The 15,304-nt window shown below is 39.6% G+C and overlaps 1 protein-coding gene across 4 annotated transcripts; it reads right to left on the reverse strand.

The window, feature by feature from the left end:
- Positions 1-75: 75 nt before the first annotated feature.
- On the reverse strand, positions 76-15,271 carry hspbap1 (hspb associated protein 1). Of its 4 annotated transcripts, none has more exons than XM_071480791.1 (9): positions 15,131-15,269; positions 14,168-14,249; positions 13,713-13,931; positions 12,034-12,218; positions 9,457-9,593; positions 6,150-6,321; positions 3,851-3,934; positions 3,305-3,415; positions 76-1,327 (listed from the first exon to the last, which is right to left on the reverse strand). In XM_071480791.1, the coding sequence occupies exons 3-9, from the start codon at positions 13,903-13,905 to the stop codon at positions 725-727; spliced, it is 1,485 nt and encodes a 494-aa protein (XP_071336892.1). In that variant the 5' UTR covers positions 13,906-13,931; positions 14,168-14,249; positions 15,131-15,269; the 3' UTR covers positions 76-724. The 4 variants fall into 4 exon arrangements, with proteins under 4 accessions (XP_071336892.1, XP_071336875.1, XP_071336883.1 ...); XM_071480774.1 differs by having other exon boundaries at positions 14,157-14,249; XM_071480782.1 differs by lacking the exon at positions 14,168-14,249 and having other exon boundaries at positions 15,131-15,271.
- Positions 15,272-15,304: the final 33 nt, after the last annotated feature.

Consider the following 15,304-nt stretch of genomic DNA (forward strand, 5'->3'; position numbering starts at 1 on the left):
TGTGTAAAATCTATCTATGGTCAGGTGCGTGAAATACAATTGATGTCAGAGGGAAAGAAAGGACAGGAGGTGACATTTAGCAAATAAAAGATGACATTTATTATATTTGTAGATGGACACCCTTCCTTCGTCTCTTGTGAGATGTGTGACCTGTGGCGGCAGACTGTATTCAAACAGACCCATTTCATTCAGCGCTGCTCACACAGCTCTCATTAATCATCAAAACCATTACGATCAGCGCTCTGTGGCTGGTCAATGGTAATCCTCATCGCTAAATGACAGAGAAACATTATGCGGAAAACAAACGTTCACATCCCTGGAATATCATCTTGCATTGTTTGGCTCATTAGCATACTGAATTGATTTAAGTGGTCATTTTTCTTACTCTGGAAGAACCAAACAGTATTAGCATGTGCAGGACAACAAAACAAGGAAATGTTAGAGCCACTCGATGGCGTCACTCATCGCATTACAATTAGTTTTGGTTTTGACATCTGGCATCCGGGGTTAATCTGAGGAGGACCTTGAGAGATGAGAGGAGAAAGAAGAGTAGGGTGAAACTCTGCGTTAATCTTCATCTTTCCTCTCTCACTCCTCACTGACACCAAAGCATTACTGGTAGTGTGGAGGATGAATGTCTGCAGCGAAAGATCTTTTCACAGCTCTAAATCACTGTGTACTCCAGTGAGGCTTGTGTATTGTGTATGGCAGGTGAATATTAAAGCTATGAGGATGCAGTGGTCCTGTGACTCCCTGTGTGCCTTTCCAGTAGAAGCTCCGTGACACGGGTGATGATATCAGGATGCACCAGGCAGGCTAACAGGTCATTAGTGGTTATTAGTGCATGAGCTGATTCCTCATAATCCTCTGAAGAGCTCTCTGACGTCTCATCTGCACAATCACATGCTCTACACTGAGCTAAGCCAGGGCCACATTCTTGTTTTCCCTGGTGGAGTCTGACAGCGGGTGCAGCCTCAGTCCTGTGTGCTGCCTCTGAGCTGACAGTGCAGTCTTCTTGAGATGTGCCTGTGCTGTTCCTTGAGGATTTGAACTCCAGATCTTTTGGGGTCGCCTCCCTCATTTCTGGGGAGTCTTGCTGACAGCGCACAGGGATGAGATGTGGCCCAAAGGGGACTCTGAAGGGCACGGATTCCCTCACCGGATCACTGTTCTTCCTAATTTGTCCGCTGGAGTCCCGTTTAGCTGGACGGGTGTCTCTTGGGTCCCAGGTCCGTTTGCTGTGGCAGAGGTCCTTCTGTCTTTGAGCGCAAGCCCCAACTGCCAGGTTCACATACTGCATGTTCTCATTATGGGATGCTACTCCTTCCTGCAGAAACAGAGCACAGACAAACTGTGACTGAGAGTTCCCTAAGCACGAGCTGCCAGCTAAGTAGGCACCTTTCACCTCTGTGTGCTGGGCTGCTATCACAAGGCTTGTTTGATTTGGAGGTTTAAATCTAACATTGGGCCTCATAAAGATGTTAACATTTCTAGTTGTCATGGAGACATACTGTATTTCAAGTCTTTAAGATAATGAGAGGAAAGCAGTGCACTTCTTCCACACAGAAGGTCGGCTTGGTCTCAAAAAAGGGCTGTAATGGGTTTGTTTTCCCAAAATATAAAAACACAAAGAAAGCAACAAATCACCTCATGTCTGGATCATTTTGGTGAATTATATTAAAAATTAACTGTCTAACAAAAAAAAATTATTTATTCTGTGTAGGATGTGAAAATGTATGACTTTAGTGAACCCAAGTGGTATATTCAAGAGACACTGCTGCAGACAACAATGCGTGCCAATATATCCTACTTTATTATTGTTCACTAGCTTATTTTTATGCAAGTAAAAATTTGCCATCAGTACACCATCAGTAAAATTTTAAAGAAGCTATAATCACATAAATATTCTACACACATGGGCTTTAGAGCTCATTTAGTAACTAGTTTATTACCAGAAAAGTTTTATCTTGCAGCAGCAACTGGCTAATAAAAGTTTTTTGGGGAACCATTTCCACCTTTAGCTTTTATTCATGTCTCTATCAATTAAGGCTTTATTATTTATTATTTTTTAAAGACTTATCATGTAAGTATTTATTAAACTTTCCTAACTCTATAACTTTCTATAATATTCAGACTTATATTGGCTGCTTTAAAGCTCTGGTATAGCACAGCATATGTCAGCTGTCATTTTGCTTGACAGAAAAACAGCTGAGAAAACACTGAGAAAGTAAAAGCGTTAGAGTTCAAGCATTCCTGGAGCTTGGAGTCTCTCCCCAACATCTGTGGTTCTATACAGCAGCACATACTGTGAGTACACAGTAAATGACCTCATGTAGGTGGGATAAATATACCCTCTGAGTGGCAGAAGCTGCCCGACTGTGCTGACTGATACACAGAAAAGGAGAAGGTGTGGGAGGTACAGTGGTTAGCAATCTGTCACAGACCAGAGTATCATCATCAGTTATACTGGCCTCTTGCACCTGATGCAAAATAAATAAATAAAAAAAAGTACAACAAATTAAATGAGAAAGTTTGAGAACTTATTGAGACAGAGTTCCTGGTTATGTAAGATTAGGTTATACCTATAAAACACATTCAACAATTTGAAGCATGGGTTATTAATAACCAAGATTAAGGATTCTGAAAACGTTGCGTAGAGCTGATGGTTGTGTGATAAGGTTGAAATCAATGTTAAAAGCATGTTGATGAGGATACTGAGACATATGAATATGTGAGGAATGCATGTAAAAGTCACATGTAAAATAAACAAAATGCAGTGTTTCAATATTAATCATTATATCAGATAAAGATTTTCACACAAGCAAAAAAAAAAAAAAAAAAAAAAGATTGACTTTATTTGTCAGTTTTTTATCAATAATAAAAACTGGTCAAACTTACTGATTGATTTGGACCAAAATTTTGAAACAACATCATGAATATTATATTATCATTATTTTTATTATGAAGAAAACTGTTTGCTCATATCATCAAGAAGCAATTCAAATCAAAGTTCAAGTTGATGATACAGAACTGATTCTCAGGCCTGACTTATACCACTACTGGATGAAAGGATCTACATGAGCATTGACTAGATTTGTTTTCTCATTCTGCCATCACCGACACTCCATACAGTCCTCTAGGAAGAATTCCTTGCACAGTGAAATTTGAACTGAGAACAATGTCAGGCACTTATATGTTTAACAGAAACAAGAAATTGTGTTTGTTTTCTTTTTTTAGCAACACAAATACAAGCAAGAAGCAGTAATTGGGGAGCTGTTGATCGGAGGAGGTGTTAATTTGCTACCTCAGTGGGATTTAGCCAGTTGTCACTGTTGTCATCACTCGGGGCCCTTTTAATAGCACAGACGACAGCCTTGGTCACAGCTTCACTAACCCTTGCCACATCATCCACGTCCTGTGCAGGAACAGAAAGCCAAGCAAAACAAGTGCGAGTGCTGCATATCAACATAATTACACTGAATCACAAAGACGCAGCCTCTGAGTATGCTGCAGGCACAGTTTGTTGTGTCTGTGACCTTGCAGGGAAAGCTGGAGAGGGACCCACTGTTTGAATAAACATTTGTCTGGCAGCGGGGAGCTTTTTTCATGCGGCACACACTCCTTGCTGTCCACATACACTCATCATAATGACGGGAGAATCTTTTACTGCCAGACCTGTTCATTACTCAAAGCTGAGAGGGGCCTTCATCTGTGAGCAGGGGCTCCTCAGGGTGGAGATAAGGAGAACCAACGTGCCTCAAATTTATTTGAGGCGCAAAAGTCATGCAGCATCTTTTCATTATTTGAGGTTTTCAGCTGATGAGGGAAGAGACGAAATTGAGCTGCTTACCAACTCGATCCAGGAATTGACGCTGACAGTGATGGGATCTACTGACTCCACATAGTGCCACCAGTGCCTGGGAACATAAAGCACCTGAGCAGAGACGATAAAGCGTCATTAGAAGCTTAAATGGATGAACAGTTTAGCGACATCATCCACTCCCCTCCTTTTTATCTTCGGGCCTCTGTGATAAATGTGGAGAGAATGCATGACTGTACTGATCATCCACTAGATGGCAGCACATACCTCTTTCCACCAAGACTGTCAGTGGCTTACGCTATCAAGTGACTCTATTAAAATGGGTGAGCCTTATTGATTCCCTGTCTCCTCAGCAGTCCTTATTCATTCATGGCCTAAGGTCTGACAAGACAAGAGGGATGGTCTGTGCTTTGATTTGATTTGCAGAGGTGCAGCCATCTTGTAGGAGATTGCTGTAGATACCTTAACTATCCTAACTATGGAAATGCCAGATCCAGCCACACCATTGATTGGATGCCAAAGACCAGCTTTAAACCAAGATGAGGCTCATGATTTGCCTCTCATATATCAAGATATGTCTATAACTAAGGGACCAGATTAAGGTCATGTGACAACACCTGAAGACTGTGAGATACAGTGTTGATAGCTCTGAAAGACAGCAAACCGGCTTTCCTTTCTTCCTTATGATTAAACTAAATCACTATTTACAGATTTTGACCACGAGATCCACCTATTTACACCAAAACTTACCTGGATAACATTGCAGTAAAAAAAGAAAGGGTGGTAATAAACAGAGTGAGAGCCTTTTACTCAGTCTTCACAAAATAAGCAAAACTAGCCTGTTATGCTATCAACAGTGATCCAGACCTACACATGGCTCCACAATCAGCCAACAGAGTAACTTGATAGGAGGGTTTTGGTGTAGCTGATAGGAGGGTATTTGGCATACTACCAGAGCTCTTGAAAAACAATGCAGCTGGAATCTGAAACAAGGCAAAGAAGAACAATTATACCCAGGAACATTCTGCAGTAGTGGTCTGCAAAAGTGGTCTCTGAAAATTAGGCCACCATGAAAGCCAGCTCCGAACTCTGAACTTCTTAAGCAGAACAGAATACAGGAACTTGACTGATTTGTCAGATGATTTACAGGCCTAGACATGATCCTGTAACTTCCCTCTAGACAAGTCATCAAGAGTGATGACGCAACTGACTTTAATGTAGCTTAACCTTCCACTTCCTTTAATATAAAAACTCCATTCTGCTGAAGGTGAAACCCTATAACTGAGCAGGCTACAATTTAATTGGAACACAAGTCACGACCGTTGCCTTGCTTCACACTTTTATGGAGGACACCACGACAAATAAATCTCACTGTTGAGTCTACTTTTACATGTTCAGAGCTTAAGGACCCATAAAGCCACATTTTATGGTTATTGCTTCTGTGTCATGAGCAGTTCATCACATAAATGTAGAACTACAGTATTGCATAACATCAAACCTCAGTAAATCACTCTTGGTGGTTTTCCAATGCCTGAAAAAAAAACACTCATTGAAAAAAGAGGTGTGTTGATTTTGTTCAATGTTTAATACAAAAAGGACAATATGTTTTGTCTAAGAGGTCAAACCATACTGGTATTATGTGTACATATATATATATACATATATATATATATATATATATATATATATATATTATTGTTCAATACAGCTATTTGACAAAGTTTGACTGAGAATTGCATTTGAGGCTGCATTTATTTCCTCAATTACTAGTTTAGTCTACAAAAGGCCAGAAAATAGTATCTACCTAATAAATACTGTTATGTCTTATGTGATAATATGTTGCATAAGACAAAGAAAAACAGGAAAGTCTAACATTTGGCATTTTTACTTTAAAAAAATGACTTAAACATTCACCAATTATAAAAATAGTTATTTTAATTATGAATTAATTGACTAATTATTTCAGCCCTGGTCCTCTTAGGGAGTTTAGTAAAAAAGAAAAAAAAAGTAAAATCTGTTTAATGAAAAATAATTCCATCCACAAGTATATTCTTATTCATATTAATTGAATTAAATTGAAGAACAAAATAATGCCAAGATGAGAACTTAATCACCAAGGTATAAACTATGTCCTCAATAATTTTATTGGAATAACATTGATCTTATTTCGGCACAAAATGAAATTGAGCACATTGAGAGAAGCTGATTTTATATCTCCATGGCCAAAGACACTGTCGTGGAAGTGGAAGTATAACTGATCAAATTTAGCCAATAATCTGATCTTTGTAATGCTTCATGTTTTGCAGAATATTATGTCAAGAATCCTAACCTGTCCTGGATGCAGAGTGACGGTGTGGACCCTGGCTCTGTGGAAGTCAGGGAACCTCCTCAGGTCTGGATGGAGCACATCCACCTGGCTGAAGACACTGGACTCCTCATAGGGGATCCTGGTCGGGTAGAGTTTAGACGTGTCCTCTGGAGGAAAGAGGTGCCAGCGTTTCCTATGAAGAGGAACTGTCACAGTTAGATATGACTTCAGACTAAAGAGCAGACAAAGACCGCTGTTAGAAATGAATTCATCTGTTGGGTCAGGCAGAGTGGTGTCAGTAAATCACCCAGTAAGCTGTAAATTCAGGCTGAGCAGCTTGCTGTAAGCCAAGAACACAGCTTTCCAAAACTGTAAACACAACTTTGACTGAGCCTCGTAAATATTAGTAATTATGTTAATGTTTTCCTGGACTTAGATAGATACAACACATAATATAGGAATAACTTGGAGAGGAAGAAAATGTTGTTATTATGAATTACTCAAATAGATTAAAGGCATCCTACACTGGTTTATCATTTTCACTGCTCATTGGCTACTAACAGTGGACAATAAATAAAAACAAAAACACAATTTGGATTTTTTTATTCTTTCTATGGTGTTTTAAAAATCCAAGCAGCATTTTTTTAATCAATTTCTAAATGTATTACATCACTCTGTGAGATGATGAAAGCCGACAGGGTCAACTGAAAATTAATCAGCGTAAAAGAATCCAGTTCTCTCTAACCTAAAACTCAGATTACATCCCCCGAATAGTTTGGCCATTGTTTAAAAACACTGCCATCATTGTTTCCTGTGCATCTGACCCACCATTGTCACAAATGTCATGAAATCAATCAGCACTGTTGTATTTTCATGGATCAGCCGTGTCAAAGAACTGCTTCAGCTGAATTTCATTCCCTTTGAGATCAATACCAAATAAAAGAAGCTGAGACCCAATTACAAGGAGTGAGATAAAACTGTTGCTCTCTGGGAGAACAGCAGAGTGAGATAAGATACACAAAGACCTTTCCTCTTTTGTTTATTGACTCACGGCGCCCCATATAGCTCCTCACCCTCTATCTCCATTTCCCCACTGCTCTGGTGAGCTCTGCGACAAATTAACTCTCTTTCAGAGGGCAGAGGACAGATCACACTCTGTGTCAGCGGTTATGGTACCCTGCACCTTTCATGTTATGGAAGAGCTGGGTGGTTAACAGGCAGAAAAACACCAGCACCGGAGTGGAGAAATACAGCTGCGGTATGGAATCCTGAGCCTCCTTTCGGCTCGGTTACAACTCCTTATTTGTATTAAGTGTAGAGACTCATGACAGGTATAGCATTATTGTATGCCTCTCAGGGGGTATACACTGATCAGCCACAACATTAAAACCAAGTGCCTAATGTGCAGGTCCACCTTGTGCCGCCAAAACATTTCTGACCCGTTGAGGTATGAAAAAGGTCCTTTAGGTCCTTAAAAGCATCGAGCGAGGTGCAGCCTCCGTGGATCAGACTTCTGTTACCAGTACCTCCCACAGATGCTCAAACCATTCCTGAAAAGTTTTTGCAATGTGGCAGGGAATATTATCCTGCTGAGAGAGGCCACTGCCATCAGGGAATACAGTTGTCATGAAGGGGTGCACTTGGCCTGCAACCATGTTTAGGTAGGTGCTACGTGTCAAAGTAACACCCATCTGAATGCCAGGACCCAGCAGAACATTGCCCAAAGCATCACACTGCCTCTGTCAGCTTGTCATCTTCCCATAGTGCCTTCCCATAGTTCTTCCATTGCTCCGTGGTCTGGTTCTGACACTCACATGCACGTTACAGGCACTTCTGGTGATGGACTGGGGCCATCATGGCCGGTCTGCAGCTGGTGCAATGCACTGTGTGTTCTGACAGCTTTCTATCATAACCAGTATTTAGGTTTTCAGAAATGTTTGCTACATAGCCCTTCTGTGGACCACACAGGCCAGCCTTTGCTCCTGACGTGCATCAACAAGCCTCGGGCACACATGACCCTGTCACTGGTTGTTCTTCTGTGAACCACTTTTGGTAAACATTGCATACTACGAACACCCCACAAGACCTGCCATTTTGGAGACGCTCTGACCCAGTCGTCAAGCCATCACAGATCTGCCTAGTTTTCCTGCTTCCAACACATCGACTTCAAGAACTGCCTGTTCACCTGCTGTCTAATACATCCCCCGACCCCAAGACAGATGCCATTGTAACAAGATAATCAATGTTATCTTCCTGTCAGTGTTTTTAACGTTGTGGCTGATGGGTGTATCTCTCTTTATGCACTTTTTCTGTTTGAGAGCAACTAGATATAGAACAAACAAAACAAAACAGGTCAAAAATCAGACACCTGCTTTACATGTGTTGTACCAGTACACTCAACTACAAGTTTACATCCAGACGATGCATGCCTCTTGCATTTACCCATATTTCTAAACAAGCGTTTGCGCTGGCTCTGCAGTGCAGAGCCCAAAACTATTTCTTAATGCACTGACCATTTTACCATATTACATGTTTCACAGCCACTTAGACTGCAGGTGCCTGCATCTGTTTTAAGTGAAGCAATATTGATGAGGCAGGGAAATGAGTGATGATTATTTAAAGTTCTGTTGATAACATCAGAACGGGGGAATAGCCAAATTTGTATGTCAGATTTGTCCATTACCTACTGCATTCAAACATATATTTAAAGATATAAAATATCTTACTTTGCATCTGTCTGTCTTATTTCTGCCTGGCGCAGAAATGTGACATATATCAGTTAAAAATCTGCCAGAAGTGCAGCAAGCTTCAACACATGCACATAATCCTTACATATCATTGAAATTAGAGACGTTATTGATATATTAAAACAGAAATTATAGACATGCTATTTGCAACCTTAGAATTATTGAAACAAGAATCACAAAAGTATCTTAATGTAAAGGCCTGGAGAAGGACAAAATAATCTCCAATCTGTATTATGACATTTATCAGTGTAATGTAGTATGATAAGTAGGAAATAGTACCTGCCAAAGTATTTGGCATCAATCTAGCCTTACTTTGTTTAGTTCTTACAATCACATAACCCAAACGTTATATTCAAATTAGGAATTTAAGAATGTTTTACCTTAAACCACACTGAACATTATTTTCTCTTTATAATCGGGTTTTTCAGCAGAAATCTACCTGTTTCTTTTAAACTAATAAAGAAAATAGAATCAAGAAACCTTTCTTGTTTATATGATGTTCAAGAAACCAGATTACTGATTTATAATCAGGCTACTTTGGTGCATAAAAAGCAGCAAACACATGCTATAATCCTTCTTACCGTCCTTGTACCTGCAATACCAGGTTACAGCCATAAGAGTCCAGGTGGCACGGTGTGTTGGCCCCCTCTGTGCCAATCCATAAGGTGCTTTCTCTCCCGTTACGTCCCTCAAAACCAAAGTTGGACCACATTACTTCCTACAACACCAACACACAAACACACACATGACAATAATCGATCCAAAATAATATGAAAATATTAACAGCAGTCTAATTTTTAAATTACAAGTCCCTTTTTTTTTTCTTCCCATGAATCTGACATGACATGGAGACATGACACATTTTCACAACTGTCACAGGTTGGCTGTAAACTCACAGATGTAGCCCCACCTCATCAGCTACTTTGACAGGACCTATTATAGGTTACCAATCAAGGTCCCTGTGTGTAGAGAAGCTAAACTACAATATTTGCCATCTTTCAAGAAAAGCTGGCCTGTCAATCATGTCCTGTCAGAGTATAAAGGTGTAACAATCGCGCCAGTAACCCAAATAATGAAGTCATTACCATGTAGGCAGACAGCTGTAAATGACAGACTGGTCAATCTAGCCTTCAGGCTTTTTCCTCAGCACCATTTATCCTATAAAAAGCCCACGTCTGCCAGTCTCAAAGGCATGAATGTCAGCAGGTAATAATTGCAGGTGGGTGCCCAGTAAAAATTTATCACTGAGATAAAATGAAACGAACGTGTGGCAGCGGCTTGGGAACGGATGGCACTTTTATGCCTTTACTTACTGCAGGACAAGAATAGCAGCTAATAATAAAGTCGTTACAGGAAAAAGCTTAACATTTTAATTGAAAATGTCAAAACAAAATTGAACATTTTAAGAAAAAAAAGAGACCATTTTGGCTCTTTCTTTTTTTTTTCATTCAATTTTTAATTTGTTGATAAGCTGAAGCTGCTGCAATTCGATAATAGTGTGTGAATAATATTTTTTAAATGAAGCCTTAAGAAAACAGCTTCTAATTGTGTTTATTGTTATCTAAAATTAAATTTGGTATTCATAACATTTCTTGGCTTCATCCGATTAAACTGTATGTGATTATATACTTCTGGGTCATGTATAAATAGTAAGTAAGTCATGCATGGCCAGCTCCACCAGGATGTGTTTGTTCATTCTGAGAACAGAAACAATTAAGATGTTGACATACATGGACATGTTTAAACAATGAAAACATTAATAAAACTGGTGTTTAAGTTGATCCTGGATTCTCTGTCATTTGTTTTAATTTGGCAAAATATCTGAACCTGGCTGGTCACTGGTATCTGCAAAATATTCTCCAGCTTGAAGTCTAATACCTAAATAATACTAAAGGACCAGGTCTGTGATGATTATATGTTTACTGTTCTGCCTTTTTTTTATCATTTAACATTGCATTGCACCTCAGACAAAAAAAAAACAACAAAACAAAACAATTCATAGTAAATGATCTGGATCAGCCCCAAAATGTAATGGCTTCCTCCATGGCCCATGCCCCATCCCTCCAGAAAGTTTGGTGCAAATCGGTTTAGTACTCTTTGTGTAATCCTGCTGACAAATTAAGAGACACAGCTGAAAACATCACCTTCTTGGTTGAGATTATCATGGATCTTTTGAGTTGAGGGAGAATATTATTTTCCTTAGGATACACAATATGGCCAATGTGTACAGCCACCAAGGTCCACATACTTTATTGTTCTGCTGCTTTTTTCAAGGTGATTCGTAGCTCCTTCAAGGGAAATCTTAATGCTATTTTAGACATTTTTGTGCCTCCAACAAAGGCCCTTTCCTACATCAACACAATGCCCTTATACACAAAGAAAGTTTAATAAAGAAATGGCCCAGTTTGGCATGGAATAACTTAAATGGCTGGCACAGACCTCTGACCTTAACACCATTCAACACCTCCTTACCCAACATCAATGGCCCACCTCACTAGTGCTCTTGTGGCTGAATGGGAGCACATCCAGGTTCACATCAAGAATCTGAATCAGAGTCTGATCTTCAAACACTTCATGCAAGGTGACTGTGTTTTCAATCATGAAACTACCTAAAAATATTAGTGTGCTTTTCAAAATAAAGTGCTCTAGTTGCAGTGTTCAAACAACTGAGATACTTATGAAGTATTTGTGAATTTGTAAAACTAGATCTCACTTTGTGCAAATACCAGGAAGTACCCAAAATAAAAACATTACTGTTCTTCAAACCTACTTCAACCCATCAGAATGAGGATAAGAGATACTGAGCCAAAGTTTCAAAGGCGCAAACATGTTCAAAATGTTTTTTGGCTTGCCTTTTCTTGGGAATAAAAAATGGACTATAAGGCCTGTAGAGGAACCTTTTGTGCCGAAAACACTTCTGAGCAAAAGCTGCATGTCTGAAATGTGTCAGTACCTGTTGCAGTGATATGAGGATCCTAAAATTATTTTCACAGATAGACTCAGGAGACTTTGAGCTTACAAACAATGTATAATTTATCAAGGTTGTGTGAAGATTGAGTCCGGTACAGACCAAAATACACCAGGAATAGCACCACCAACCCAGGGTGTCCCACAGGTTTACTTTAAAAGGTTATGTATGTACGCAGGACCCTGATTACCTCGAACATAGAAGGCTGATCTTGAAACAGGATGGCGATGTATTTGTAGTCAGCATAAGCCCAATACTCTGAGTAGGGGAATTCAGAAAAAGGCCCAACATCTGCCCCAGTCTGACCCCGGGTCCAGCTGAGAAAGTGCACCAGTTTGGCCTCCACATAGGAACACTGGGTCTCAAACAGAGGTGCTATGAGAACGGGAGAAAATAGAAAGAATAGATCCAAGAAAGAGAATAAGAAAGACAATAATCCCTGGACAACAATTTAAGTAATCTATACGAAAAGAAATGCAATTCATACACCAGAATCACTGCAGTATGCACAGTCACAGAGGAATGGAATTTTGTTTTACCCACTTTTATGAGAAAAATAAATCACAGTTGTAGTCATTTACTTTTATTTTTGTTTTAGTAAATAACGTGTGGTTATGTTTGAGTGACGGCACTTATAATGACCAATGCCCTCCTGTCAGCTGTTGCAGCTGAAAAAGGTGATTTAGAAATCTAATTAGCTAGCTTTTATTGGAGGACCTGCTCACTGTTATTTATCACAGGAGGAGTCATTATTATGGCTGTTTTAGAGCCACACTGGTGGCAGAATACACCAGATGTTCAAAGGCAAAAACCCTCATTGCATTGTGTTTTGCTTACATGACATTTTAAATTAGATTATTAAACAGCCTCTTCATCGAGCCTTGTTAACTACAGTCTAATCTGTAAATTATCACTTGTCAGAGGATGAACTACATCAGACTGCAGGCAATTATTCTATGACCACTGAAAATTGGGTGGAAATAGAGTGTTGCTGTATGAGGCTCTATGCATTGATGTGGTCAGAAACACAAAACCAGAAAAAGCTTATTAATTTAACATATTGAAATTGATTAATTATAAATTATGCTGAAAGTTTTGAATGGAAATTTCTTGCATTGCCTATTAGAGTGTGCTTTGGCCAGACCATTTTGGATTCATGATTGAGAGTGGAGAGGATAGTTTGTTTGAAGAAAACCACTGTCTCTGAAATCATTTTTTAGGGGATACATTTCATGTACTAAACTTCTCTTTAAAACACACTGCGTTTCCTGTTACAGCTTCCAAAATTGTTTTAGGATACTGGAAAACAGCAACTAGAAATGCCACCTCACAGCTGTCTGTGCCACTCAATCAGTTCATCCTTAAGTCCAAGTGAACATTTTGCCAAATTTGAAGAAATTCATTCAAGGCGTTACTGATATCTCACTTTAACAAGAAAGTGAAAAGAATGGGACAGACAGACAGACAGACAGACAGAAGGAAATATAATGCCTCTGGCCATGGCCGTTGCCGGTGCAGAGGCATGAAGACCCCAGATTTTAAGGGTTTAATAGGTAGATGCAGGACGGAAATGACATCCTATGAGTCAAAAGTCCATGAATTTATCAGTGCCTCAATATTGCTATATCATTTTTTCTTATTATAGCCTCCATTCTATTCTTCTTCTATTCATCTATCTATCATACTTCCTGTTTCAAATAAACTTAAGCCTACCAAGAGTGTTGTTGAGTAGCCTGAATTGAATCTTTTTTGGGACCCACAAGTCTTGTTTTATTCCGCATGTTCAATCCAGGTGATTAATTACACAGGAATTATTTCAACCCAGATCTGTCAAGATGAATCTTAGGTTACTGTTACTGTAGAGCTTACTGTTCAACCCATCTTTTCTCCCGAGTCTAAACCGGATCAGTTTGTCACCAATGCAGGTAGACAGGTGCTCTGCAGTCCAGTGGAGAACAGGCCAGCCACAGGTCATGTTCATGAAGACTGCCGGCTGCTGCAGATGATGCAGAATCCTCTGGGTCTCCTCTGCACTGAAGGGTTTAATGGAGTTGGCTGCCATGGCCCGTAGTACACACTGGTAATGAGCTGCAGCACAGAGGATGTTGATACAGATCAGCTGATAAATAAATGGTATTTAAGTTGTGGTGTTACATTATCATCGTTATCAATGCCATTCACAGAGATTATATCAGTGACTACTAGCTAAGATATCTTCTGTAGGAAAAAAGTTAACAAGATTATTGAGGTGTCTGCAAGCCGAAGAAACTGCAATTCAATCCCCCCTCAGCCCTGTGCCATTTCAGTGACAACCTTAAAAACACCTAAAACAGCTTCCAGTCTTCTGGGGTCTGGAGAGATTTGCTCCCATTTAAATGTCACTCAGCAATTGACAGCAGGGTCAGTCTGTGAGAGCAAAGAGGTGAAAGTAACAAGATCAGCAGTGTAGAAAATGTGTCTTCATCACAGATCAGTAGTTTTATGGATTCATTTTCAAGTGATGAGTATAGTTTGCATAAATTAACAATCATTTAAAACAAATGAAAGAGAATCTCCTCATCTCATTTTAAAAGTGTGTTTTTGTTTGTGTTTTCATTACATGAATATTACCATGCATATCAACATCTCAATTATTTCTGTACTCAGAATTCACATACAACACATTCATATCCTCGCACTTCAATGGGTTTTCAGCACATAGCTGGTTCTGGTTATGTATGACCCAAAAGTCACCAGACTATAGAGTACGTATCATCGTATGCATCATGGCAAAGTGAATATTTTGGTTGCACGAGATAGGAAATATGAAAGCTCTGCGAAGTTATGGTGGGCACTTCACCGGCTAACCAATTGATCAAAAAGATTTATCGATTTTGAAAATCATCGTTAGTTGAAGCCATAGCTGAGTTAATGTTATCTAACTTTCTTTTCACGTTACTGGTTGGTTACTGTTAACCCATTTTAATCGCCCTTTGTACTCATTTTGTACCTCATGTTTTCTTATACTTTTCTCAGCTGATCGAAGTAGTACCTCACCATAAATCACTTTAATGTCATTACACATTAAGATAATGTGCCTAACTATCTTTACTTGACATACGGGGCAACTTGGCTTCATCGCTTTGGTTGAGTAACTTGAAATACCTCACAACTCAGACAAAATTAGTTAACCCCCTTCCTATAACGAGACGATGCTATCAGCTAGCCTCTGTTTGTGAAAAGATATCCCGGGAAAGCTAACGTTTGCAAGCTTCGCGGAAAAACAGGGGGGAAAACAGAGGACTCACCTTACACTACACGTGTAGTCGAGGTACGGACGGAAGTAAACAAAGCTCACATGACAGTGTGTGGTTTCTGTTTACATCTGGAGCACTTTACTGTGAACCTACTCCATTCGGGCTCTGCGGCCGCGGCAACAGCCCCACTCAAGCAAACGCTTCAGACGAGCCAAAATGGCAGCC

Source organism: Trachinotus anak, unplaced genomic scaffold (assembly GCF_046630095.1).
Source record: "Trachinotus anak isolate AG129_WGS33_773 ecotype Australia unplaced genomic scaffold, CSIRO_AGI_Tana_v1 ptg000001l, whole genome shotgun sequence".
Taxonomy (NCBI): Eukaryota; Metazoa; Chordata; class Actinopteri; order Carangiformes; family Carangidae; genus Trachinotus; species Trachinotus anak.

What these genes read in the sequence shown, in the direction of transcription:
- hspbap1 (XM_071480782.1), bottom strand. Translation starts at nt 13,905, where the DNA reads ATGGCAGCCAACTCCATTAAACCCTTCAGTGCAGAGGAGACCCAGAGG. An exon ending in GAGAAAAGATGGGTTGAACA is followed by an intron (nt 12,219 to 13,712) that starts GTAAGCTCTACA and finishes CCGTTCTCATAG; the next exon opens with CACCTCTGTTTGAGACCCAG. An exon ending in ATCAGCCTTCTATGTTCGAG is followed by an intron (nt 9,594 to 12,033) that starts GTAATCAGGGTC and finishes TTGGTGTTGTAG; the next exon opens with GAAGTAATGTGGTCCAACTT.